Raw genomic sequence first — 26,061 nt, 5'->3', positions numbered from 1 at the left:
GGGAAACTGGGGTAGATCACTCCAGGAGAAAGGACAAGATGGGGCCCAGAGGTGGCAGGGGCCAGGTCCTGGCGTCCCTGTGCTGGAACCCCACCACCTGCCTGGGCCCAGCCCTGTGCAGAGAGGTCTGCGTCCAGCTGCAGCTGAGCCAGGGCTCTGTGACTCCTCCCTGCAGAGTGGCAGACTGCTCCCTACCCGCCGGGCACTCTTGTCCTGTCCTGTGCCCACGCCCAGGGGTGACCAGACACCTTTAGACAAACTTTTCTTGCTCCTGAGAACCTGAGTGGTGGGGGGAAGGAAGCCTTTGTCAGCCAGACCTCACATGGCACCTCCACACATGACACCCTCTGCATGTGGCACCCCCACCAGGCCCGGGCTCCCCCACATGGCTGTCCTCTCAGCTGCTCCTTACCCTGCGCAGTTTAGAACTAAGAGGCCCCTGGGGTGCAGAGCACCCCTCTGAGACATGGCAGGTGAGAAGGCCCTGTCGGGCATATCTCCACCCCCTACCCTGGCTGGGGCCTTGGAGCTCAGCCAGCGAGCCCACTCCGCCTCCTGTGTCCCCGGGCCCCCCTGTGTTTCAGGGTCCTCACACGCACTGCAGCTGCGGGAGTTCCTGCAGCCAGCTGTGGGCGGGAGCCGGAGCTGGGGCTGGCAGAGCTGGGGTGACTCATCCCCTTCTCGGCAGGAAGAGCTGGGAGGAAGGGACAGGGCTCTAGGACCCACACTGGGCCAGGTCCTGGTGAGTGCTGCAGCCATGCAGCCGAGGAGGCTGGGGTCCCAGGGTCCCTTTTGCTAGGTGAGGGACTACTGCGTTAATTCACAGTAAAATTGGACTTTTTTTTTTTTTTTTTTTAAGATACTGGGAATTCACCCGGATGCTCAGCACTGCGCTACCTCCCCAGCCCCTTTTCCTCTTTTATTGTGGGGCAGGGTCTCACTTCGTCACCCAGGCTGGCCTCGAGCTTGCCATCCTCCCGCGGTGGCCTCCTGGGTTGCTGGAATGACAGGCATGAGCTACCAGCCACACCCAGAAAATCTGACCTCTTTTGCCGTACATTTCAAAATGTGCAGCTTTGTGTCATCTCTACCACATTCGATGAGGACAGCGTTTCCTCACCCCAAAGCTCCCTGGGGCCCTCCCTCCCATCTTTTCCACACCTCCCTGTCGCCAACCCCTGGCAGGGCTTCACTCCCTCTTTGGAGAAGGTCCTAGAATGCAATTGTGGCCCCGATGGGTCTCTGAGAAGGATTTCTCTGCCCGCGTGACACTCCTGAGGCTGACCTGGGCTGCAGAGGAGCCCCTGGCTGAGCAGGCCGGAGCCTGGCCCCCAGGTGGGCCGCCTGCTCCCTGTCCTGGGCCTGATTCCAGTGTCTGCAGGTTGTGGAGAATTGCGACAAACCTTGGGCGCAGGGTTTTGGAGAAGTAAGTTTTCCCTTCGTCGGACAGATGCAGGCCCAGGAGGGGGCTGCTGGGCAAGGTCCCCTTCCTCGCCCCACGTTTCACGGTGAGAAGCTCCGGGCCTCTGTGTAGAATTCCAAGGAAGGTGAGGCGAGGTCCACCCTCCAGGAGATGGCGGGGTCCTTCCAGAGGGTCCAGCAGGGGGTGAGAGGGAGAGCTGCGCCCCCTGCAGCCAGGGCCCTGGTCCAGGCTGGCAGGGAGGGGCGCTCCCGGGACTTCCTCCTGGGCCTTGGGGCTAGGCGTGGGCTGTCTGGTTTCCAAGTGCTGCGGAGCTCTGTTGTTTCCGTTGGGAGTGAAGCTGCCACAGGGGTTCTCTGCGGCCCCTCCTCCCCTCCCCTCCCGCCCGGGCTCCTCAGGATTCCTTGAGCAGGCCTCAGCATTCCCTCTGAGGATAGCTCTTGGGTTTTCGTTGGTTTGTTTCAGTTACTCAGGCCACGTGCCTGCTGGCCAGCGCTCTACCACTGAGTCACGTCCTGGCCCTCTTTCATTTTTATTTCGAGGCAGGGTCTTACTAAGCTGCTGAGGCTGGCCTCCCCCTTGCCCTCCTCCTGCCTCAGCCTTGCCAGTCCTTGTAAAGACACGGGCACCGCGCCTGGCCCTGTCGAGCTTTTGCTTTATGTATGGTGCGTGTGCGTGTCGAGGGGTATTGGCGTACACACAATCTGTATCTTACCACTGGAAGTGGGATGTGCAGACCGACCACGTGGTTCCCGTTATGTGGTAGTTCTCACAGGTACAGCTGTATTCACTAAAGACCTCTGGAGCCAGTACTGTAATTTTTGTTTCCAAGTATTGGGGGTATTTGAAAGACCTCAGGAGGAGACGCACTCTCCTGCTACTGGCCAGGGCTTCCTGGTTGGGCGTTCCTCTCCTTCCTCTGTGTCCTGGGCTTCCTCGTGTCAGGTCCCCTCTGTCTGAGGAGGTTGGTAAATTGGGAGCAAGTCCATTGGCTGCTGATTGGCATGGAAGGGTTTCATTCTGGAAGAATTTTTTAAATTGGTGGGTATAGGCTTCCAGATGACCTGTTGTTTTAGGAGTTAAAAAACACTGCTTCAATGGGCGTGGTGGCCACCCCTGTAACCCCAGTAGCTCGGGAGGCTGAGGCAGGAGGATCCCGAGTTCAAAGCCAGCCTCAGCAGTGGCGAGGTGCTCAGCGACTCAGTGAGGCCCTGTCTCTAAATAAAATACAAAATAGGCCTGGGGTGTGGCTCAGTGGTCGTGTGCCCCTGACTTCAATCCCTGGTACAAAACTAAGGCCAATCTCAGCAACTCAGCGAGGCCCTAAGCAACTCAGTGAGGCCCTGTCTCTAAATAAAGAGTGGTTAAGCGCCCCCAGGCTCAATCTCTGGTATGAAGAAGAGAAAACGCTGGTCCCTCCTGTAGCTTCTGAGACTTCCGGAAGCCTGCGAGGCTGGGCCCTCTGCCTGCCCATCACCCGCAGGCTTCTCCGTGGCTGCGAGCTTGCTGGGCGCCCCTGGATTCCAGGAGTTCCACGGCGTGATTTCTCGGGGTTCAGCGAGCTGCTTGCGTCTGCAGGTTCATGCCCTTTGCCACATTTGGGGGTTTGGCCGCTCGTCTTTCCTTCCCCTGGCTCTTCCTGTCCTCCTCCTGGGGCACTCAGGCCCTTTCCCACCCCCACCGTCCCCAGGCTCGGTTCCTCGGAACCCTTTTCCTTCCCGTCCAGGTTGGGTCTGTTTGTCCCTCTCTTGGTGCCCGTGACTCTGCTCTGTCGACTGGGTCTGGCCCTTGAGCATAGCCAGTGGGTCTTTAAATTTCCATTTCTGTGTTTCCGATTCTAAAATTTCCACTTTGTTTCCTTTGGTCTTCGTTTTCCTTCCTCAGAGTGAGCTTCCCCTGGGCCTCAGGAGTGGCCCCGATGTCTTGCCGGCTGGGCAGGGCTGTGCCGTCCTGGCTGGAGATGCCCCGCCCAGCCGTTCCCTGGCCCTTCTGCTGTGGAGTGGGGTGACCCGACGTCCTGAGTGGAGTGAGGGGCCACGGCCTTGCCGAGCCCCCGGGGAGTGTCGGCACCTTGCAGCCCCCACAGTTTGGGGTCAGGTTCTGAGTCCTCCTGGCCTCCTGTGAACCTCCAACTCTGCTGTGTCCCCACCCTTTGCCTGGCTGGTCCCATGGCCCCGTGAGCCACTCCACAGCTGTTCTGCAACCGGGTGGTGAACATTCCTGGCCTTCAGGACCCAGAGCCCAGAGTGACGCATGTCACTCCCGCATGGCCTGGGAGTGAGCCAGGGGCTCCCGTGACCTTGTGGGCAGCTGTCCTGAGCCCACCCTTGCCGTGTTCTCCCACAGTGTCCCCATCCTGGGTGGGCCCATCCGACCCCCTGTGGATGCCGTGATTTCTTCCTATTCCTACGTACCTCTGGTGAAGTCTGACCATGGATCAGGCTCACTAGGACATAAATGGCAGTAGCAAAAGGGACCTTTGTGACAGCACACTGCAGTGGAACCACCAGTGTCACTACTGCCTCACTTGGGGCCATTTAAGTAACACCAGTGCCCACACATACCATCCCAGCTACTCAAGGGGCAGAGGCAGGACGATTACAAGTTTGAGGCCAACCTGGACAACTTAGCAAGATCCTGTCTCAAAATCAAAAGGGCCAGTGGTAAATCTCAGGGGTAGAGCACCTCTGGGTTAAACCCTAGTACCACACACACACACACACACACACACACACACACACACAAGACCAGGTTCCCTTGCGCACAAGCCCCATGGTGCCAGACCTGATGCCCGACACTGCTCGGTGACTACCAGTGGGGTAGCATACACAGGGTAGATACGCTGCACCTCTTGGGCAGGTCAGAACAGGGCAGCCTGAGACTTTACTGCACTACTCAGAAGGGCATTAAGAACTGCTTATTTCTGAAAATCTCTGTGTAGTGTTCTCAGACCCCAGATGACTGTGGGTAACTGGCAGAACCAGACAGGAGGACGGCTCACTTCCCTTCCCCAGGAGGTAGAGCCCCTCACACAGGGCTCTGCTTTCACTGGGACTGAGCTCCTTCTGTGCCTGAGNAGAAACGGGGGGGGGGGTGTTTTCCCACCATCTTGACCACTGAGGCTTCAACTGGAAAGGAGGGTTCCTGCCCTCAGGGTCTTGGGTCCCTGCTCACAGGCCCCACTATGTGCTGGAATCACTGGGTCTGAGGCCCAGAGAGCAGGAGAGAGAGGACAAAAGGGACCTCAGGGGGCCAGGCCCCGATCCTCAAGCCAAGCCTGGGGCTCTCCGGCCACAGTGCTGCTGCGTTTGGCTCCCGGGCTCTCCTTGGGGTGAATGGCAGACTCCTGTCACTCTGGTAGTAGAGCACCCTCTGGTCTTCTCCCTGCTGCGATGGCTCTGCATGTTCTGCCCAGGTGCTGAAGTCACGTGGAGGGGGCGAGACCGGGCAGGTGGGACTGACTCACAGGAGGACACCAGCTTCAGAGGCCTTAGAGAATCTGGGTTAGACCAAGAAATGAGGAAGTCAGGATGTATCTGGCCCAGGAAAACTGCGGTTTGTGTGGGGAAAGAGGAAACAGGGTGGGTGGTTAGGCAAGTGCTGGCATGAGCCCGACAGGCAGAGCCACGGGGATCTCTGGAGCCCTCGTCCTCGAGACTGTCCCTCTGTACAGAGTGGAAGGGGTCCTCAGCCCCTGCTTGGACTCTCAAGTTGGAGCAAATAAGTTTGTAGCCAAAGGAGGTTCATTCCTCTCCACCAGGAGCACAGGTGCGACATCCGCAATCAGAAAGTCGGAAATGCAAAATACTCCCAAATCTGAAACCAACACGGTGTCCAAGTGGAAGACCCTCACCTGACCTGTGCCCGCGGCAGGACACAGGCATGCTGCGTGCATTGTGCACAGGGACTTTCCTCTGTGACTTTAAGGCTCTTGTGGAAAATCAGTGGACGTTGTGTTCACACTGGGTCCACCCCAGGCCGTCTCCAGGTCGAGGAGTAGGTGCCCGTACTCCAAGACCAGAAGGACAGAACACTCCTGGTCTATAAGGAACGCTCACACCGTGTTAGAAAGGGCAAGGCGGAGACGGGGACGGGGACAAAGATTTTTCTGAGAATGGTCTAATCGAGGAGTGTTGGTGTCCGCGCTCACCTGCGTGCACGGCCTCCTGCCGCAGAGTCCGAGCTGGGGGGTAAAGGAGTGAGCGCGTTAGAAAGTGCACGTGCGCGTGTGTGTGCAAAGCTATTGTGGATGGATGGACGGATGAACAGATGGCTCTGGCTGGGCTGAGACCCTCTGAAGGAGGTGGCTCTTGGTACTGCCCACCCTCACCTCTGTCTACCTGCGGGCAGAGGAGCGATGCCCTGGGAAGTGGCCACTTGCCAGAGTGCCAGGCCCCTTGACTCTGGTCCTGAGTGTCCCCAGATGCCGAATAAGCACGGCATTTGGAGTCCCTGTGGCTCTCTGGTCACTACAAGCTCTTCCTTGGTTGGTTCTGTCCTTGGGGTGACTGTGTAGGAAGGCAGGTGGAACTGCCACGTGGTGGCCTGGATCCTCTTCCCACGGTGGTAACCACAGGAACGGGACCATCTCACATCTCGGTTTTCAGTTTTCCCTTCATTCTTATTTAACATAGAAGTTTTTCGGATGTCACTTTGTCACTATCGTTCTTCCATATTTCATTGAAGTACCAGAATTAATGTGGCGAAGTTTAGTGTCTTCTTGTTGCACATTTAGGCTGTTTTGGTTTTTGCTATTATAAATCCTGGCGTGTTGAGGTGCCGGGGGCCGTCTGGGTCATCGCCATGGGACAGTAGCAGGTGGGCTTCTGAAATGTCATTAAACCTACTTCCGCATCATCAGGGAGGATTCCCAACAGCCACAGACGACCTGCAGAACACAGGAGGAGCAGGGTTTGGACTGGCCGGGGTCCTCCAGGGCAGCAGGCATGTGTCACGAAGGGAAGAGAGCTGGACTGGCCTGGGCAGGGGCAGCCTGGGGCAAGCAGAGGGCTGTTGGTGCTGCAGCCGAGTGCTTCCAGGAGGCTGCTTCTGAATAGCAGCAGTGTCCCCTCTGCACTGGCCCCTGGAGAGCTGCGTGGGCAGCTCCAGATTGCAGAGCTCCTTGACTGCCGGCCAGAGATGACAGGTGTCCTGGGTAGGAGGACAGAGGGCTTCCCACGGCCTGCCAGGGACGCCTGCTCCCAGGAAGGCTAGCTGGTCTCTTCTCCCACAGGGACACAGATGTCCTCTGTGCATGGCTCTGTGCTCTGGCCCTTCTTTGGGCCATTGGGAACAGAGTGCCAAACCTGGAGGGAAGGGATGAAGCTCTTGTCCTGTGAGCCCCCCTCTTGCAAGCAGCCTGTGCCAGTTCAGTGACTGAGTGTGCTACCTCTGGTACAATGGTTGGGGCAATTTTCATTTATTTTGCCAAATTTCCCAACCCAATCTGTCCAAATTGCATCCAGCTGTCTCCAGATTGTCAGCTGTGTCCTTTGTGAAAGAACTGCCACTGTCCACCAAGGGAGGCCATGCCTGGCAGCGACCCCGGCGCTCTGTTAATATTGATGATTCCTGGGAAGGCTGCCTGCTTCTGCCTCCCTGCCCCGCGCTGGCGGCTCAGTTGTGATTGGGGACCCACCTGTGACAAATTCCACATGAGTACAGCGCAGGCCGCACCTCTGACGCCTCAGGGGGCCGGCTTTTGAGTTGGGGCTGGGCCTGTGTTCTGCTTCCTCTTCCCTGACCACTTGGGGCCAACGGAACTCTTGGATCCTTCTGGGTTTGGGCAAGGTATGGAGTGGGGCTTGTTCTGGAACCTTCTGTGCTGGAGCCGAGTGAAGGGAGGAGGCTCTAGGAGCGAGGCGACGCCCCCTGCTCCCAATCTGTACCAGGGCCCACGCACTGGACCCACTTAAAAGAATGACCCAGCGAGGCCACTGTTGAGGTGCCTCTCGTGGGGAATCCAGCCCTCTCATTCTCCTGTGGGTTGGGGACAAGCACGTGGTCCTTAGCTCTTCTTTCCTGTGAACCGGGGACCATTTTAGAGGTTTCCTTCTTTCTGGAGGTCATGAACTAGGAGCTGGCTTCAGGTGTGACCATGTGACGTTCACAGAGAGGAAATCTGCATGAAGCTTCTGAAAGTGTTCCCTCGGAGGAAACGGAAGCCCGCGAGGCCCACGGCCCTCCCTGGGATCAACCTGTGAGCAAGCAGCTGTCCGCTTCCACTTCCGGCTCTCCCGAAGGAGAGTGCAGGACAGTCCCCGTCAGGGGTGCCGTGCCCTGCTGCAGCGCCCAATCTGCCTGGTGGCCTGAGTGAAGTTTCCTGGGTGACTCTGCGATGTGATCTAGACGCCCTCGCGGCGCAGCTGGGCTTGACTTTGGTGTGGTGGACACGTTCCGGATGCTCCAGTGCGTGGGCCCTGGTACAGGATGACACTCTCCTTTTGTCCTTTTGAAAGTCTCACAGGTGTGTATTTAATTAAAAAATGTCTTCGCAAGATTTTCTCTTTTTCCTTTTTTCTTAAGTGGCGACTCCTAAGCTCTGGACTTCAGGGTTAGGGTCACCGCGTGTGCGGATCCTTGGGCCGCGGGTGGTACCCGAGGCATGCGTGTAGGAAGGGAAGTCACTCGTCCCTCCCGGGACCTGAACAGGACGTGCGCGGCACGTGTGACCGGCAGAAGCAGAGCTGTGCCCAGTCGTCACTCTGGTTTTGGGTCAAGGGCTTCGGTCAGTGCATTAAAGGTCACTTCAGAGCTGGTGGCCGGTGTTAGCATCAAACCAGAATGTCACACTCCTGCTCTCCTCATTTTGGGGCTGCTCCAGGGCAGAAATCGTGCTGTCTCCACAGCATGCCTGGCGCACAGCTGTGCTCAGCAAATTCCAGCCAGTGAGTGAACTTCCCATAGCGAGGTCCGCTGCTGGGGTCCGCCAAAGCCTTCGTGGTCCTGAGCCTGTGTCCTCTGTCAGCCACCCTCTGGGCTCTCTGTGCCCTGGGCTCCATCAACATGCTATTTGCATTCACATCTGAATAGTTGATGCAGGTGTGGGCTGGATCCTAGAGTCCGCTGTGGGGCTTGAGTCTTCCCGCTGACCAGGGCCAGGGGGTCAGGGGGTCCCCAGCAGCCTCCATCAGGCCAAGGCTCGGAGAACTGATGCTTGATGCACTACTGAGAGCTCACAGCTGCTGCTCAACTATCTCAGTTTGTTCTCAGATTTTGTTCTATCCTTTTTGAAAGCACAAGCTTCAGAACTGCAAGAGGTAGATTGTTACCATGTGTCGCTCTTGTCCATAGTTGTTACCATGTGTCGCTCTTGTCCATACAGAGAGGGAAAAAGCAGCGTCGCTGGTTAAATGTCCCTTAAGCTTCCTCACCTGCAGAGCCCCGTCTGCACAGGTGTCTCAGTGTGGGCGGAGCAGTGGGTGTGACCACAGGACTAATCCGTCCTCCCCAGACTTGCTCCCAGGGACACCCCCCTTCCCCTTTGGGAAGGACATGGGGACTCTGTGACATTCTGCATCCTGTGGTGGGTGGAGGTCACGTGGTCACTTTATGATCACTCAGGGAGCAGGTGATTATGATGGATGCAATTTTTGTATTTATTTATTTATTTGTGTGTTTGAGTAGAACGGAGGGCTGTCGGGTGCCCACCTGTAATCCCAGCTACCTGGGAGGAGGTTGAGGCCGAAAGATCACAAGTTAGATGGCTTTAGCTCAGAGAGACCCTGTTGCAAAATAATAAAAAGAGTTGGGGGTGTTTAAAAAAAAGGGGGGCTGCTCCCATCGATGACACCAGCCCGTGCTGGCTGTGGGGGCGATGGCAGGACCTGGTTTCCGAGCTCTTACAGCGAGGAGAAAGACTTGGTACCTTTTAGGGCAGTGGAAAGTGCTTATGAATGCACTTGACCCCACGTGCTCAGCCGTGTTTTTCTGTCTTGTCCTTGAAGCTGTCATGAGCTGGTCCAGTACTTTCTAAATCCCAGAGCACTGTTTCTGTGTTCCTGGTCTCCGAGGCCACCTCGCATACCAGCTCCTGAGCTCGGTCCTCACTGCCCCCCTTTCTGGGCCTCAGGGAGCCCCTCAGGACCTCTTTCTAGGTATCTACCTGGATCTGCTTCTTAGAACCTGCCATCTCCCCCTTGAGCCCACAGTTCCCCCTCTTCTCACCCCCCCAACCTGTCACGCTGATTCCCTCTGGGACAAGACAGAGGCTCAGAACCTCTGCAGAGGCTCAGCTGGGCTGCAGTGTGCTGGGCACAGGCTCGTCTCAGTCTCCTCCCCTGGTGTGACCCAGGCCCGTGCCCCCCAGGCTGCTCTCTGCACAGGGCTCAGGCACCATGGGCACGTTCTCCTCCAGAACAGCTTCTGTTCCTCGCATCCGTGCCTCCCTGTGTCCCCAGCCCCTCCGGCCCTCAGGGTCAGCCCTGCCACTGGGCCCTCCCTGCGCTCTGGGTGGTTCTGTGCTGTGTGTGCGTCTGGCTCACGACCCCCAAGCCCACTTCCAGCCAGACCCTCCCAGCAGCTCCAGGCGTCAGTTCACTGTCCACTCGACGGGCACGTCCCGCAGGCACCTGGGACTCGGGAGAGCTGGGTGTGCTGTGGAGGACGGCGTGAGCTCCTGCGCCCAGGATGCTGAACATGGACCCCTAACTGCCACCCGCACCCTGGACCCTTCCCTGCCCCTCCCACTCTCGGCCCCTTGTGACCAGTGGTGTTGAAAACTCCCCTATGAGGCCACCTCTGAGCAGTGCCCGTCACGGCTCTCTGGGGCAGCCTGGAAGCCTCTGGTTTCCGTTCAGGACAAGACAGTGAGCGATGAAGTTGCTCAGGAGGCACTGTGTAGCGCCTGATGTGCCACCACAGGTAGCAGCCAAAGGGTCGTAAGAGTGTCCAGGGCCCACCCTGGGGCAAATGCCCCGGCCTTCCCAGTACTGACGCCCCCTGCCCATCCCCACCCCAGGACCTGCCCAGCCCTGCAGATGCCATCCCTGCTCCCCCAGGAGTCTCCTTCCATTGGGTGAGCCCCTGGCCACTTCTAAGCCACCTCTCCCCTAACCCTTGGTCCCCATCATGGTGGGGCCCCCTCTGTCCATTGCCCAGGCGTTTAGATCATCGGCTGGCCCTGCTGGGACGGGCTCCTTCCGAGGCTGGGCTGCGGGTCGTGCTCCTTCGCGTCTTGCTCTGCACACTGCAGAAGGCACTGTCACCGTGAGTGCTGGGGGGGACTGTTGAACAGGCTCCTCTGCTGGGTCCCACCGCAGGCCCACGGAGGCCAGAGTTGTGCCCTCTCGGCCCCCTGCAGGCTGGCAGAGCGGCTCCGTGCCAGTGTCTGTGCACGTCACTGAACCAGAGATCTTCGGGACCCTGGAGCCTTTTCTCCCTCCAGCGACAGGACACACGGGCAGCAGGACATCCCGACAGTCCTACTCACACTGCCTTCCTCCATCCAGTGCACAGAGGCTGTGGGAGGAAGCGTGAGCTCACAGGGGCCCGGTAGGAAGTGCCGCAGCCAGCTCCCCAAACTGACGCTGTGTAGCGGGGCCGCGAGGACGCACTCACCCCTGAATCTGGACTGAGGGTTTTGGCAGTGTTCTCCGAGCTGCCCTCTCGCAGCGCCAGGTCCTGCAGCAAAGACAACAGGGAAGCCTCCCGACCGCAGGAACTTCCGAGGATGAGGGTCATCCTAACACGGAGCACCTGGGCCACAAAGGGCACTGAACACTCCTACCAAATGCCACTCAAATGTGCCAGGAAGCAGACCGCCCTGTGTGGGCCAGAGTGCCTACCCTCCTGGGGGATGGATGCGGGCCTCTAATGTGTCCTCCTCTGGGAACTTGGCATTTGTCTTCGCAGGGCAGGGCTGTGCGTGAGAACATCCCCACCCATGTCCAGATGCCGCTGTGTCCCGGTCACAGGCCAGGCTCCGACCCTGGCTGCTGTGCATGCAGGCCCTGTTCAGCTATGGGGTCGGTTTGCAGCACCCGGGCTCTCTCCCGCAGACCCCAGCCTGCGATGGAAGCCCTTCTGAGAAGCCCTTCTGAGCCCTCCGGCCCTCGAGGATGAGGCACCCCACAGACGTCTGTCAGGTCTGTGTGTCAGGAGGCCTTATCTCCACGCAGAGCAAGCTCCAAGCTAACACCTGCACCAGATGGGTACCACACAACCTCCAGTCTGTGGAGAGCTGGTCAAAGAAACGTTGGCCTCGCATCTCTGCCCAGCACCCCCCCCCCGTGTGAACCTTGTGAGACTTGTCATTATGGTAATTGGTGTCCTCACATGGGGACCTTCTGACAACTGCGTTTCCACGTTCAGCATCTGGGGAAAGTGTCTCTGCAGGCAGATTCCCCAGGACCAAAGGACCGGAGAGCCCACGTGCCCCCTGCTGTGGCTGCAGGACCGGCCCCTCTGCAGGAATGAGCTGTGTGACCCACTGGTCTGTGAGCTGCCCTGAGCAGCTGGGCGCAGCTGTCTGACCATGCTGACATCTAAAAGGACGTCCGTGACACTCACTGTGACTTGGCATGTTTCGCTTCATTGGAACGACAGCTGCCTCACAGCCCTGGACGGACAGACCTCCCTTCCAGGCTGGAGGCCGACTCACCCCTCTCAGAGCCGTGGTGTGGAGCTGAGCTGTTTGTCGGGAGCTTCAGGCCGAGCGGGGCGCTCCCGGCAGGGCAGATGGAGTCCTGTGGTCTCAGGTGCGAGAGGTTCTGGTGCCAGGGGGCCTGTTTCCATGTGCCTTTCCAGGGACTGCCATCCGGCCAGGGCCATGTGGCCGGGCTCAGGGCCTCCGTTAGGCACCTGCCTCACAGCCGAGCCCGGGCCAGGCCACGGGTTCTTAGGTCAGGAAGGTGTGAGGGGCAGTTGTGGGCACAACTGAGAGTCAGCCAGCGCAGCAAAAAGAGCTCCTGCCCCGCGAGCGGTCCCCACCCACCCGCAGCCCGAGACGCCGAGGCTCAGGTGCGGCGAGCGCTGTGCACAGGGGAGGCCGAAAGCCCCGAGGAACCCCTGCAGCCTACGTTTTCCACCAGCGTCCACAGCGGTGGCCTCGTCCTGGGTGGCTGCACTGAGCCGCTGTTCCAGGAGGCCGAATGTCCTCCTCCCTCTCTAGCTATTTCAGGCGAGGCCCAGTTTTCCTGGAAACCGGTTATTATTTTGTTGGTCTAGCAGCTGAACAAACACAGATAACAATGATCTAGTAATTGATCGGGTGCACTTGTCTCAAGACAGCGCAGAAACCGGAAGTGGAGGCCAGGCTGCTTTCTTCGCCTGATTTCTGCCTGGGACACAGACCTACCCAGAGGTCAGGTTGCCACAGAGGGGCTATGAGGGAAGCAGAGGAGACTCCATTCAAAGGGCTTCACCTGCAAGACGTGGATGCCCGAGAGAAAGAGCCGCCGGCTAGATGCAAAATACAGATCCTGGGTAAAAACCTGCTCCCGGACACAGGTAGCGGGGACACTGATGGAGTTGGGTTCCCATCTGCTTCCAGCCCCTCTGGAAACGCACAGACCCTGCCACTCTGCGGGAGCCTGGACTTCAACAGCCAGAGGGCACAGGCTGGCTGGACGCCAGAGCTTGGGTGGTGGTGGGGGGCCTGACCCCATGGGCCCTGGGCTAGAGCCACCCCCACTTCCACCGGGCCTCAGGGCCTCAGCTGTGGTTTTCTGGCGCCCCTGGGCTAAACCAATACCTGAAAGTCCAGACTTCACAAGCATTCTCCACCTAGCAACACTCCAGCCATTGGTATTCACTTCCAGCTGCCACTGTGACTGGCTGCTGTGTACTTAGTGGCTTTGAATGGCACACATTGAATGCTTTTAAGATTCTGGGGGTCATAAGTTCAGAACCCTCCCACTGGGCGAAAGTGGAGGTGCCAGCAGAGTTCTTTCCTGCAGGGGCGGGCAGGGAGAATCCCTTTCCCTGTCTTTCTGGGCTCTGGCAGCCACTGCCCATGCTCCCAGTCGTGGCCCCTTCCTCCACCCTCAGAGCCAGCAGCATGGCCCCGTACATCTCCTTCCCTGACTCTGACCCTCCCAGCCCCTGATGAGCACTCTCTAGGAGACTTGGGGCCACCTACAGCCCAGTGCAGGCTCCCCATCTCAGGGTCCTTAACCACATCTGCAAAGTCCCCTTTTGCCACGTACAGTAATACAGTCGCAGGTCCTGGGGGCCAGGATGCAGGCAGCTTGGAATCACCGTTCACCATTTGAAAAGAGAATTTCCCAAAGGGAAAATATTCTTATTTCATTACCAGCTGCAGTTTCTTATGGACAGGTCACCTGTGCTTACTGGGCTCCGATTCCACCCTGGAGTCAGCCTCTGTCGGCCACTCTCCCTGTCCCACAGTGATGTGGCTGATACGGAGGTGGCTCCAGAAGACCGTGGGGTGCCCTGATCTGACCATGCCACCCAAGGTGCCATCAGAACCCCAGGCTGCAGTGGAGCTCCTCACACGAGCCCCACACCCCCACCCCGAATTCCTCACCAGAGCCGTTCAGAATTAAGTGGTCTTAGACGTCCTTGTCCCCTCTCCTGCCTGGCCCAGAGGGCTTCAGCTGCCCCTCCAGCCGGGAGGACGCCATCACCGCTGCCGGCAGAGCTCTTCCAGGACTTGCCGCACTGCTCCCCACTGGGCTCCTGACGCTCCTGCTCGTTGGGGGACACAGATGGCCTCATCTCCCAGCTGCGGGGAGCTGAGCTTCCCGTCTGCCTAGCAGTGGGGCTTCTCTGGCCAGATGCCTCAGAGGTAGGGGAGGAAGTGAGGCCCCTCAGAGACCCAGGTGGCCTCTGGGCCCAGCTCCCACCTGCACCAGGAACCTGCCCTCCACACCTGGACTCTGAGAGCCAGCTGAGGGCAGGTGTCAAACCCACACCTGTGTGTCACCACAGAGGGACTTTGGGTAGGTGACTGGTATGTCACCAGCCTTACTGTGCCCCCCGGTGACCAGCAATCTTGCCTCGAGGAACGTGTCCTGGAGAGCACTCGCATGAGACCCACGGGGCTGGCCAACACGGGGATCAGGACATTGGGTTTGCGGCTGGCCTGTCTCCATGTGTGGACGTGGCCCTGCCTGATCCTGCCCTGCCTCCCACCTTGACTCAGGGCAGTTTCAGGGAGAGACAACCACTGGCCTGTGAGCAGGGTGGCCCCCTCCACGTGTCACTGCCCAGGGAGCTGGGCACTCTCTCCTCTTAGCAGGAGGGGCAGCCCCTGTGCTGGTCCGTGGAGATGGGGGCGGGTTTCTTGGGGTCTGGGGCAAGGGCTGGGTTGCACAAGGTTCCGATTCTCCCCAGGGAGCCCTGCCTCGCTGATTGCTCAAGGCCACCCGCTAGAGAAGTCGCAGCCCGGTCACTCTGGGGTGCTGAGGAAATCAGAGTTTGTGCAAACCCAGCAGGGATGTGGCTGAGCCAGGGTGCAGCTCTAGAACCGCGGTTCCGGTTCCTCCCGGGGCCGGACAGCGGCTGGGAAAGGGCTGCTGGGAGGGGGTTGTGGGCAGGCAGGAGCCTTTCCTCAGACTCGGACCCCCAGCCCCTCTGGCCCCTGCCCCCTCTGGCCTCTGCCCCTCTAGCCCCTGCCCCTCTGGCCCTGTTCTTCTCTGGCCCCTGACTCCTCTGGCCCTGATCTCCTCTGGCCCCTGGCCCTCTTGCCCCTGCCCCCTCTGGCCCCTGCCCCTTGGGCCCCTGCCCCCTCTGGCTGTCCCCATTCAAGCACTGCACTTATGTCCCTCCCCACACCCTGAGCACTATGCAGGCCCCCTCATGGCCAGCAAGGCCTCTCATGGCCTCTTTTCCCTGAGCAGCTGCCCTGCAGCACTCTACCCTCAGGCCTGGTGCGGGCTCTTCCCTGGGCCAGGAGTCCTCCTTCTCAGGATGACCCTCCCTCCCCCAACTCAGAGGCCAGAGGGCCACCTCACACCCGGACAGTCACCTCGAGAGCATGTCCACAGCACCCAGAGCCTGAAGCTCTGTTAGGTTTTTCCTTTTAACAGTACCTTCCCCAGTATGCACACTCACACACACTCACACACACACTCACTTACACACACTTATATACACACATACACACACTCATAGACACACACACACACACACACTCATAGACACACACACACACTCACATATACTCACACTCTCACACACACATACTCACATACACACACACTTATATACACACATACACACACTCATACACACACTCACTTACACACACTTATATACACACACACTCACATATATACACACATACACACACATACTCACATACACACACATACACACATACTCACACACAAACACACTCACACACACATACTCATACACACTCACTTATATACACATATACACACACACTCACACACAACACACACACACATACTCATACACACTTATAAACTCACACACTCACTTATATACACATATATACACACATATATACACACATACTCTCATACACACACACTCAGTTATACACACATATACTCTCTCTCTCTCTCTCACACACACACACACACACACACCCACACACACACACACACACACACACGACCTGACGAGGAGTCACCTGGGCTCTATTCCTAGCTCCTCACATGGTAGTGGCTCATCACAGGTGTGCGTAAAGGGCCATGGACGAGGGCTGGTTGTAGACTCCTGAGGCCTTTGAAGTGACGGTGGCACGTCAGCCTCACGTCAGCCTCACTTCTGCACAGGCGATCCACAGTGCGTCAGGAGGGCCACGTCCACTGTCTGCAGGCTTAAGAGTCCCCTGTGACTGGAAACCCAGTTTCTCGGGGTCTGGGGACCAGAAGGAGCTCTCGAGTCCCCCTGTACGTAGAAGAAGGCAAACTGGTGGGACTGGGACCCACAGACGAGGCTATTTTTTGGCTGACATGTTTGGAATAAATCGAGTCACCGCTGTTGGAGAATCGGAAGCTTCATGTGGTGGGTTTCAGCTCTCCTTAGGAAACTCCAAAGGCTCTGAACCACTGGGCCTGCATGTCTGCAGGTAGCTCCCAGCTGGCTCTGGTCATCCCTGCTGGGCCACTTCTGTGCCCTCCAGCCATCCCGACGGGTCCCTTAGGTCAGCATGTGAGAGTGCCAGTCATCTCGTCCTCCCTGGAGGGGGGGCAGGCTGCCTCCCAGGCTCCGGCATAGGGCTGGCCTTCTGTTCCTTGAGAGGAGAGACCCCCGCTGAGGGTCCTGGTCAGGGTGGGCTGCAGAGCAAGCTGCCCCACAAAGAGCCTCTGGCCCCTGGGCTTCCTCTCACTGTGTGCCTCCTGTACTTTTGTCAGCTGCTTCCTGAGCCAGTGGAGGAGGCACTGGGCAGCTTGGGTGTCTGGGGAGGACCGACTCGAGGACTCCGCAGGCTTGGAAGTGGCTCCGTAGCTGTTTGCGCTGCCACCTCCCTGGCCGCTTAGCAGGGCTCCCTTTCTCTCAGAGTCTTTGCTGCCTGCTGATGGGGTGAGAATGAGCAGAAGAGGGCGCTTGCCCGGTGCCCGTGCGGTCCTGCTCGCCCAGGGTGTGCGTCAGTGTCACTGTAGTGAAACGAAGCGCCTATCACTTCAGCATCCCTAGCTGAGCAGGGCTGGCGTCCAGTGGGCATTGAACAAGTGCCAACTGCAGGGTCCCTTGCTCACTTAACTTGAAGCAAACGTCTTCCTGCCTGTGTCATACCTGGCTGTACTATTGCATTGAATTGTTAGAATTTACTCCGCATTTTGCTTTATACATTTCATTTCATTTCCATTTACTGTTCTTTGGATAGAGAACACAGTCTGCACAAGGACCCCAGACATCTGACCCAGCCTTGCTGTTTCAGAGGCGGAGACGCGGCTCAGAGCAGCCTCCTGGCCTGGGGAGAGGGGCCGGGCACAGCCTAGTCCCACATCCCACGCTCTGAGGTTTAACTGCTGCCTGCTGAGCTTACAGAGCCCTGTCCCTGTCCTGGCCTACAAAGCTCTCTTGAACTGAGCTCTGCAGCTCTCTCTTTTTGGACAGAGACGGGCTCGGTGGGGCTCCACTGGCATGTGCCATTGCCACTGTGGTGGCCAGAGCCAGCCATTCTGTCTTTTTGACTCAGGGTACTTAAAAACCCCATGGCCGGGGAGCGTGGAGGGATCCAGTATGAGTGCACGAGCATTGAGCTCCTAGGAGGCAGGAGGGGCCTCGTGATAGCCAGCTGCCCTCAGCAATATGCTGACCCAGTGCCCGTGGAAGCCTGTCCTGGGGGTGTGGCCTGCCAGGGATGCGGAGAGGCTGCAGAGGTGCTGTCCCCAGGAGGGCTGCCTCTCCTCGCCGTCTGCCCTCAGCCCGAGCACTCCTGGATGAGCAGTGGGGGACCTGGCTGGGAGTCTAGCCCTGGAGCCATCCCGTGTGACCCGAGCCACCTGCTCCCTGCCCCCATGAGCTTATTCATTCCTTCAGCAAACTACCACGAGCACCTCTTTGGTCAGGGTCCACCCTGGGAAGAAGTAGAAATGAGTCGAAATGAAATGCAGGCGAGCTGTGGGGCAGAGAGGAGTCCGCAGTTAATTTTGAACAGTGGAGGGAAGCTTCTCAGAAGCCGAACCTCGTGGTGTGTGTGGAATCCTGGAGTGGCCTTGGGGAGTGGCAGGGGGTGCAGAACCCAGGGACCAGAGGAGTCGTCCATTTCTAGCAGCCGCAGCCCAGGGAGAGGAGCTGGACAGAGCAGGCGAGCTCAGGAACCATCAGAGGGCCTGAGGGCGTGCGGAGGGAGGGATGAGGAGGAGGCCTGGGGAGTCTGGGGCCTGGCCAGGTGCCTGCCCAGCACCAGGCTGTTCCCTGGTGACCCACTCCAGCTCAGGTGGGTGCTTCCATGGCCGGCCGTGGCCTTGGTCTGCTGTGCGGGGGTGGGAAGGGGCAGAAGGTGCTTTCCTTGAAAGCCCAGAGGAGCTTTTGCACGGCCGGAGGAGTCCTGATTGCTGGTGTTCATTTGCGGGGTGTTACCGAGTGCCCACCGCCTGCCTGTCGTGCGGCGGCTGTTTAACAGTGCCAAGGACCGTGGCTGCAGGGGCCTCGCGATTCTGCAAACGAGACACCTGTCCTAACTTGCGAACGTGGGCCTTGTGGTGACCGAATCTCCCGGGCGGCTGCCTGTGCTGAGTCTGTTTCCATCTGTTTCCCCCGCAGATGCCCTAAGGCCGCTGAGCTGCTCAGAGGGCTGCCGTGGTGGCCCGCAGCTCCCAGGCCACCTGCATGTACGTGGCAGGCTCCTGCTGACACACCTGGAAAGCCACCTTGGGTTCCACCAGCGTCGTCCTCAACAACCCGCCCAGGCCATGGAGGCCCCCGAGGTCCCCGTGGGCTCCCTGGTTGACTTTGGGACGGAGCCGCCCACCGCCCCTCCCCTGGAGGCAGCGCCCTCAACACTGCAGGACGGGGATGGCTCCCTGGGGGACGCTGCCTCAGAGAGCGAGACCACTGAGTCCGCGGACAGCGAGAACGACATGGGCGAGTCGCCCTCACACCCGTCCTGGGACCAGGACCGCCGCTCCTCCTCCAACGAGTCCTTCTCCTCCGGCCAGAGCGCCGAGTCGGCCCAGGACGAGGACGCCCTGGCACTGCGGGAGTTCATGCGTGGCTACGTGGAGAAGGTCTTCTCAGGAGGGTAGGCCGCGATGGTCAGCCTGGCTCTGCCACCAGGCTTGGGGACGTGCCTTCTGCTCTAGGCTCAGCCTCCTCCCAGGGACCACGTGGGGCTGGTGCAGCGGCTCTCAGTCCCCTGGGGCTGCGGTCAGGTCATGAGGGAGCCTCTCAGGGACACCCAAGCCCAGGCCCCACCCTGAAATAGTCCCACCAGCTGCCAAGGCCAGCCCACCACGTGCAGGGCCCTGGGAGATGCTGGAGGGCCCAAGGGCAGCCATTCTGGCCTCATCCAGCTCCGTCCCCTCCCTTTCCAGCCCCTGGCCCCTGCTCATCCAGTCCTGTCAGCACCGGGCAGAGCTGTAGTGGACCATCCATCCTCACTTCCCCTTAGTGTCCTCATTCACCTCCCACCTTGTGAACGCCTCCGTGGGCATTCCAGGCAGGACAGGACTGTCCGTGCTACCTTCGGTGGCCTCTTATTGTGTGGGCAGCACCCCGTGGCCAGTCAGATGGAGGGAAACTGCACGGGTCCTCTGTAATCCCGATGTGCTCTGCCAATTGCTGGTCCTCTCGTTCCAGAGTTTTCTCTGTGCTTCCCAAGTCAGGTTTGGGGAGGGGCTGCTCTTTGGGGTCACCACTTCCCGTTCTGCCAGCCCTGCCTCTCCGCTGAGTCCACGGGGAGTCGTGGAGCCTGGTGCTGAGTGGTTTCAAGGCCCTTCCTGTTGACGGTCTCATCGGGGCCGTGGTTGGCAGGCAGCTGCGTTGCTTGCTGGGATCGCACAGGGAGGCACGGGTGGCAAGTGTCCAATACCGCGTCTTATTCTGCCTCCTGGGGAGCGCAGGGGGTGGCTGACTCCTGAGCAGCTGCTCTGCAGGGTCCCTCTGGGCGCCTCTGTTGGAGGAGCGAGCTGAGGGCGCGGCAGCAGGAGCGCCAGGCTCTGGAGGGCCTCCAGCTCTGCCCTCTCATGGTGCTTCGGGCCGCAGCCAGGCAGGGAGCCAGGCCCGTCCTGCCGGTTCTGGGCGGTGGAGGTTGATTTTCAGCATCCAGAGCAGCACCCCTAACCCTGCTGGGTGTGGGCCTGTGGGCCAGCTGCCCCGCAGCGCCTGGGCTGGCACAGGTGCCGTCTGGGCCCCCAGCCCCTCTGAGCGAGAGCTCCCTTCCAACAAGGTCTGGGGACGACTCGCCCACACACGGGAGTGTGAGAGTGCCCGCTTGAGGGACCCTTGTCCAGGCTCAGCAGCAGCAATGAGAACCGTGGCCTGGTGACACTCCAAGAGCCAGGTCTGCTACCATGCTACCAGGCTCCAGCCTCCTGTCTGAGCGGCAGGGAGGACTCAGATGACCCTTCACATGTAGGCCAGCCTCAGCGTCCTCTGTGCTTTGAGAAGGAAAGAGTCATGCGATGATCCAACGTCTAACTATCTAGAAATGCGTCTGTGTTCCTGGGAGCACCGTGCTGTGGCTCCCCACTTAATTTGTCTGACAACACTGAAACCAGCCTCCTCTGCACACACCTAGAAAAGGGAGCCAGCCCCGAGGTCCACTTGCCAGGGAGGCCAGTCTATGTCTGCAGCAGCTCGTCAGCACGTGAACCCCGTCCCACAGCCGGTCACGTGCGTCTTCAAGAGCATTCCCCAGGTCACTGCAGATAGCTGGTGAATTCCTGTTTTATCTGGTAATTTGGGGTCAACGAGACCAAGATATTTTCTACAAACCCCTAAATAAACGCACGTCACATGACCCATCCACCTCCTGCCTTCATCTTCATTTTTGGGTCTTTAAATCTGAGGAAGAGTATTGGCTGCTCCCCAAAAGAACCAAGAGCTCTCAGGGTCCTGTCCTCACGGGGGCTCAGAGAGCAGGGGACAGAAGGCGCTGTGGAACCAGGAGACCTGGTGGACTCTGAATCTCGGCCCGCAGGCCAGGTGGATTCTCTCAGCCAGGCCTCCCCAGGGGTGCAGGAGGGGAGGCCCCAGGTCGGAGGCCGGCCCACGGCTCCCGGCTCTTCCCTCCTGTGAATTCTGCCCCAGAGCACTGACGTTGCTTCACTCTGCCTTCTCTTCAGGGAGGACTTGGATCAGGAGGAGAAGGCCAAGTTCGGGGAGTACTGCAGCAGCCAGGATGGGAAAGGCCGCGAGTGGTTTGCTCGATACGTGAGCGCCCAGGTGAGCTGGGGACTCGGGGACCCGCCCAGGGAAGGGCAGGGCACACTGGGCTGCACTCTGGGGAAGAGGGGAGGGAATCGCCCCACGGAACATGGACCGGGATGTCATGAGAAGGGCCATGTGGGGCAGTGGGAATGGCCAGGGCGCGTGTGACGCCCGCCCTGGGGGAGAGGGAGAAACTCACGCCCGCGAGGTTGAGAACGTTCTTGTAAAGCCGAGCACGAGGGCTCTGGGCATGAGTATCTTTTATTGAATAACCCACAGTGCTCAGTTTTGCCAAAGAGAATCTATCCAAGATAAAGGTATTAACAAAGCTCAGAAAAGAACCAAATTTATTAAGTCTCCAATAGGTTGATTTTTCATTTCTTCTAAGTATTTTTTAATCACAAATAAGGCATTCTTCATTAAAAAAAAATCAGGAAACGCAAAAGAACCTAATTACCCACAAATCCAGACCCAGCCAGTGCTGCCATCTGGGGCTTGTCCCTCGGTGTTTCCCACCTGGGTGTGAGCGTGGGGAGTTGCTTTCAACCCCTGGGCAGAGGCAGGCAGGCCCTCTGCACCCTGAGGGCCAGGCTCTGTGGGCCACACCCTGCAGGGTCCTGGCAGCGGGAGGGCGGCTTCGATTAGAGACAGTGTGGCAGGACTGCCCGGGTGGCCAGCCCCTGACTGCCTGCCCCTCTCCGCACAGCGCTGCAACTCCAAGTGCGTGTCGGAGCCGACCTTCTACCGGCTGGTGCAGTCCTTCGCGGTGGTGCTGTTCGAGTAAGTGGCCGCCCCCGGTGAGGGGCCAGTGTGAGTCATGGCCGTGCTGGGCACGAGCTGGCAGCTCTTCTGCTGTTCCCCGCGTCAGCCAGGAGTCATGGCCAGGTCTCCTGGGAGCAGAGCTGGCCATAGCAACTAGAGGGCTACCCAGCGGGGCACGAGCGGGCCCTCCCTGTGCCCTCCCCTCCCCCGTGCCCTGGAGGTCCCCACGTCCCACCGTGAAGCATTTCCAATAGTCACCTCACGGGCCAGGCGCCCTGCTGGATGGTGGGGGGCCTCCTGCTGCCTGTGAGCCGGAGAGGTGCGGCTGGAGCTGCATCCGCAGAAGGCCGGGGACATGACGGGTGCCGAGGCAGGGCTGCCACACCACGTGCCACCCGGGCTCCTTCCCACGCCATGGCAAGATGGCCAGACCCACTTTATGCTTTTGGCCTTGAATCAGAGCAAGCGAAGTTCAAGAGGGAGGGACACTTCTCTGCTCCACTGGCCCCGACCTCCTGGGCAGCTGGAGAGGAGGGGCTTGGAGGGCAAGGGCGAGGGGACCCTTTGGGGCCCGTCAGCACCCTGCCCATCACCTCCAGGACGCCTTGAGGCTGGGGCCCCGTGTGCCCTCCAGGTCCTGGCTTCTCCCTCCGCCCCCGCCCCACATCACCAAGCCCATTTGCCCTTCTGGGACCCAAGGGCTGCCCTCCTTTGCTCCTGCTCCCCTCTCCGCAGAGGACGGCTGCTCGGGCCTTCCTCCCCCGCCCCTCTCCTGGGCTCTCTCCTGCTGCACTTGCCCAGCCTCTCCAGGCTTCCATGGGGTCTGGGGCTGGGGCTGGGAGGGGAGGGTTGAGGGGCCTAGTGGAGGGCGTCAGGGAAATGCACCGCAGCAGCACAGGCCAGCAGCGTGTGCAGCAGGCGCCGCGGGGTCTCCGGGGCAACATGTCTCCACGCGCGGCCATCTGCAGGTGCAGGTGACGTCAGGGACCCTGGGCTGGCAGACTCCACTGGTCTACGTGGCCCTGTGGTCTGTTGAGTTTTAGTTTATGAGCATCTTCAACACCGACTCTGTCCTCTGCTCACCGTCTTTTTTTTTTTAATATTTACTTTTTAGGTTTTTTTTTTAGGTGGACACGATAACTTTATTTTTATGTGGTGCTGAGAATCGAACCCAGGGCCTCATGTCTGCTAGGCAAGCGCTCTGCCACTTGAGCCACATCCCCAGCCCTGCTCACCGTCTTTCATAGGCTTATTAATCGTTCTTTAAATTGATCAATTTGTTCAAATATTTTTTTAAAGAACAGAAATGACCCTCAGTCCTACCCCCCAGGTGGCTTCTGTTGACCTGCTGTCATCCTCTCTTTTTTTCCAAAGTGGGAACAGAACCCAGGGCTGCCTCCCCACTAAGCTACATCCTCATCCCCAGCTCTTTTTATTTTCTATTTTGAGACAGGATCTAAGTAAGTTGCTGGGGCTGGCCTCAAACCTGTGGTCCTCCTGCCTCAGCCTCCCAAGTGCCTGGAGTCGCAGGCCTGCACCTGCACCACCACACCCAGCTTGGCCTTTTGCTTTCCTTTCTGGTGCTGGGACTGAACCCAGGGCCTGGTGCATGTGAAGCAAGCCCTGTACCAACTGAGCCGTATCCCAGCCCTGGGCTTGGTTTAAAGGTAATAATTGTGCAAAGTTAAAGACCACAGAGGGCCGGGCGCAGTGGTACAGGCCTGAAATCCCAGGTCCTCCACAGGCTGGGGCAGGAGGGTCACAAATGTGAGGGCAGCCTCGGCCACTTAGCAAGACCATGTCCTAAAATAAAAAGTAAAAAGGGCTGGGGATGGGGCTTGCGGAGTACCTCTAGGTTCAATCCCCAGAACCCCAACAAATAAACAAACAAACAAACCAAAAAACCCAAGCCAACAGGAAGGAAAGGCCTGGCGGGGGACAGAAGGGAACTGAGAGGCCCAGGGGCAAGGCCGCCCCCTGGTGGCTGCTGTCTTGGCTTCTCCCCTGGGAACGTGGGGAGCAGGCACAGTGGGTGGATGCCCTTCCTCCCAGGCGTTGCTGTCACACACAGCTGTGTCCGCAGCGGTACTGACATCCGTGTGGCAGTTGTGCAGGAGTGTGCGTGGCCGCAGCCGGCACCCTGCGGATGGCTGTTTACGTTGCTCCTGGTCCCCTCGTCCCCAGCATGGTGGCAGCAACATTAAGCCTCCGCAGCCACGACAGAGTTGCTGCTGCGGCCGACAGGCTCGCTCCACACCCCTTCTCCCGATTGCTGGATGGCATGGCTCTGCGCAGTTCAGGTGGACGTGCGCCGGCCAGTCTCCATGTGCAGTAGGAACGACCCTCCTTGTTTGCGGAACATTGATCCTATTCAAGTTTCTTTTCCATAAAGATTAAATTTGCTTTATAGCAAGGGACAGGAGGAGTAGCTATCCACACACCCCAGGTGTCCCCGGCCAGGGGCTTCAGCAAGGAACTCTGTCTCGGGCCCCACCCAGGCCCACGGAGTCAGGCCTGGGGGCCAGCAGCCCGCTCTCAAGCGCCCTCCAGGGATCCAGTGCTCCTGGCATCTGAGCCTCCGATGTGGGGACATCCCGTGATTGCTGACTCCTGAGCCGTGGAGGCTGGTTTGGACTGAAGCTGGAGGCTGCCCTTGGTCCCTTTTCTGCTCCTGTGTACTGACCTGAGTGGACCCTGACTTTCCTGTTTAAAGTGACGCAGGCCAGGCTGAGGTCCAGAAACGCCTCCCGGTCCAGGGTCAGGCCCGGGCTCAGGCTGTGTGCCTGTAGGAAACTCCTAATTGGACCCGAGGGGTTATTTTTGTCACCTGTCTGGTGGCAGTGCCTAGGGAGTGAGGTGCTAATGTGCACGTTGCGGAGTGTCTGGGCTGGTCAGTGAACTTGCGGTGAGGCCAGGGGGAACCCTCCTCTCGCCGCCGACCCTGCCTCTCATTTCAGGTGTCATCAGATGGATGACTTCGGACCTGCCAAGAACCTCATGACCATGTGCTTCACCTACTACCACCTGGGTGAGACGGGGGCTCGGCCTGGGCAGAGTGCCAACCTGGAAAGCTGAGACCTGTCAACTGCCCATGTGGTCGCTCAGAAAGGAAAGCCTGGGCCTCCAGGAGCCGGCAGGGGACTCCTGAGAGGGGGTGGCCGCACTGTGGTCGGGCTGGCTGTCCCCGGAGCGCGGCAGGAATCCCACAGTGGAGCAGGAACACTGGGCCTGAGGGTCTCAGCTTTATGTTTCAGCAAATTATGACGCAGCATGGGCTGTCGGGAGGGGAGCAGCTGGGGCCTGGGGCTGGAGGAGTTGGGGTGCTGAGCTGTGAGGGCTCTTCTGGTCTGTTGCATTGCAAGTTTCTGCATGCTGGAGCTTGGGGGCCCCTGCTGAGCTGTGTGGGCTGCGACAGGCTGCTCTGCCCTGTGAGTGTGGTGCTGGGACCCGCTGGGGAGGGTGGGGCAGGCTGAGCACGGCCTCCCTCCTTCCAAACCAAGAGCCCGCTCCTGCGGCACAGGGCCTTCCCTTGGGCAGGCTCCTGGTCCTCCTGCCGCCACAGACCACTCTCTCCATGCCCCATGGTCAGTTGACAGGACACCACCGGGCAGGCCCCAGACGCCAGGCCTTTGGCCCAGGTGGAAGGTCCTCCATCTCAAAGCCCAGGCTCAGAGCTCCTTCAACTAGTGGAGGACCCAGCCTTGACCTGGGAGGGTGCCTCCGCCTGAGGGTCACTTTGGCCTGGACGGTGCCGGGCCTGCAGCCTGCTGCTGCCCTAAGCAGGGTGTTGTGCGTGGCCTTGGTGCACACTCCTCCGGCCTTCTCTTCCATCCCTGTTCACCGTCACAGGCCTGGCCAGGTGCCCTGGAGTCTGCTCTGACCCTCCACTGTCCTCAGGGCCCAGAGAGGACCTCTCTTTCCTCTCTCTCACCTCACACTTTGCCCACTGCCACAGTCAGGGTTCCTGCCATGCACCCGAGCCCCCTGTGTGAGTCTCTCCCTCCTTCCGGTCTCCTCCTGCTCCTCCTCCTGCTCCTCCTCCCCTTCCTCCTGCTCCCCCTCCTCCTCCTGTCCCCCTCCTCTTGCACCCCCCTCCTCCTGCTCCTCCTCCCCTTCCTCCTGCT

General features: G+C 59.4%; 1 protein-coding gene across 4 annotated transcripts in view; it reads left to right on the top strand.

Moving 5' to 3' along the window:
• The first annotated feature begins 859 nt into the window (after positions 1 to 859).
• Kiaa0513 (KIAA0513 ortholog) overlaps positions 860 to 26,061 on the top strand; it is a 37,991-nt gene continuing 12,789 nt past the window's right edge. For 2 of the 4 annotated variants that reach the window (XM_048792558.1, XM_015495998.2), the window contains exons 1-4: positions 18,569 to 19,046; positions 21,091 to 21,190; positions 21,882 to 21,955; positions 24,895 to 24,965. In XM_048792558.1, the coding sequence (XP_048648515.1) occupies positions 18,718 to 19,046; positions 21,091 to 21,190; positions 21,882 to 21,955; positions 24,895 to 24,965 (574 nt within the window). In that variant the 5' untranslated portion in view covers positions 18,569 to 18,717. Of the gene's footprint in view, positions 1,427 to 7,158; positions 7,887 to 18,568; positions 19,047 to 21,090; positions 21,191 to 21,881; positions 21,956 to 24,894; positions 24,966 to 26,061 lie in introns of those variants that run through there. The other 2 variants (XM_048792560.1, XM_048792559.1) reach the window with 2 other exon arrangements.

This window comes from Marmota marmota, unplaced genomic scaffold (assembly GCF_001458135.2).
Source record: "Marmota marmota marmota unplaced genomic scaffold, marMar, whole genome shotgun sequence".
NCBI classification, from domain to species: Eukaryota; Metazoa; Chordata; class Mammalia; order Rodentia; family Sciuridae; genus Marmota; species Marmota marmota.
Note: the sequence above shows the minus strand (reverse complement) of the source record. Positions and strands in the feature narration are given on the sequence as shown.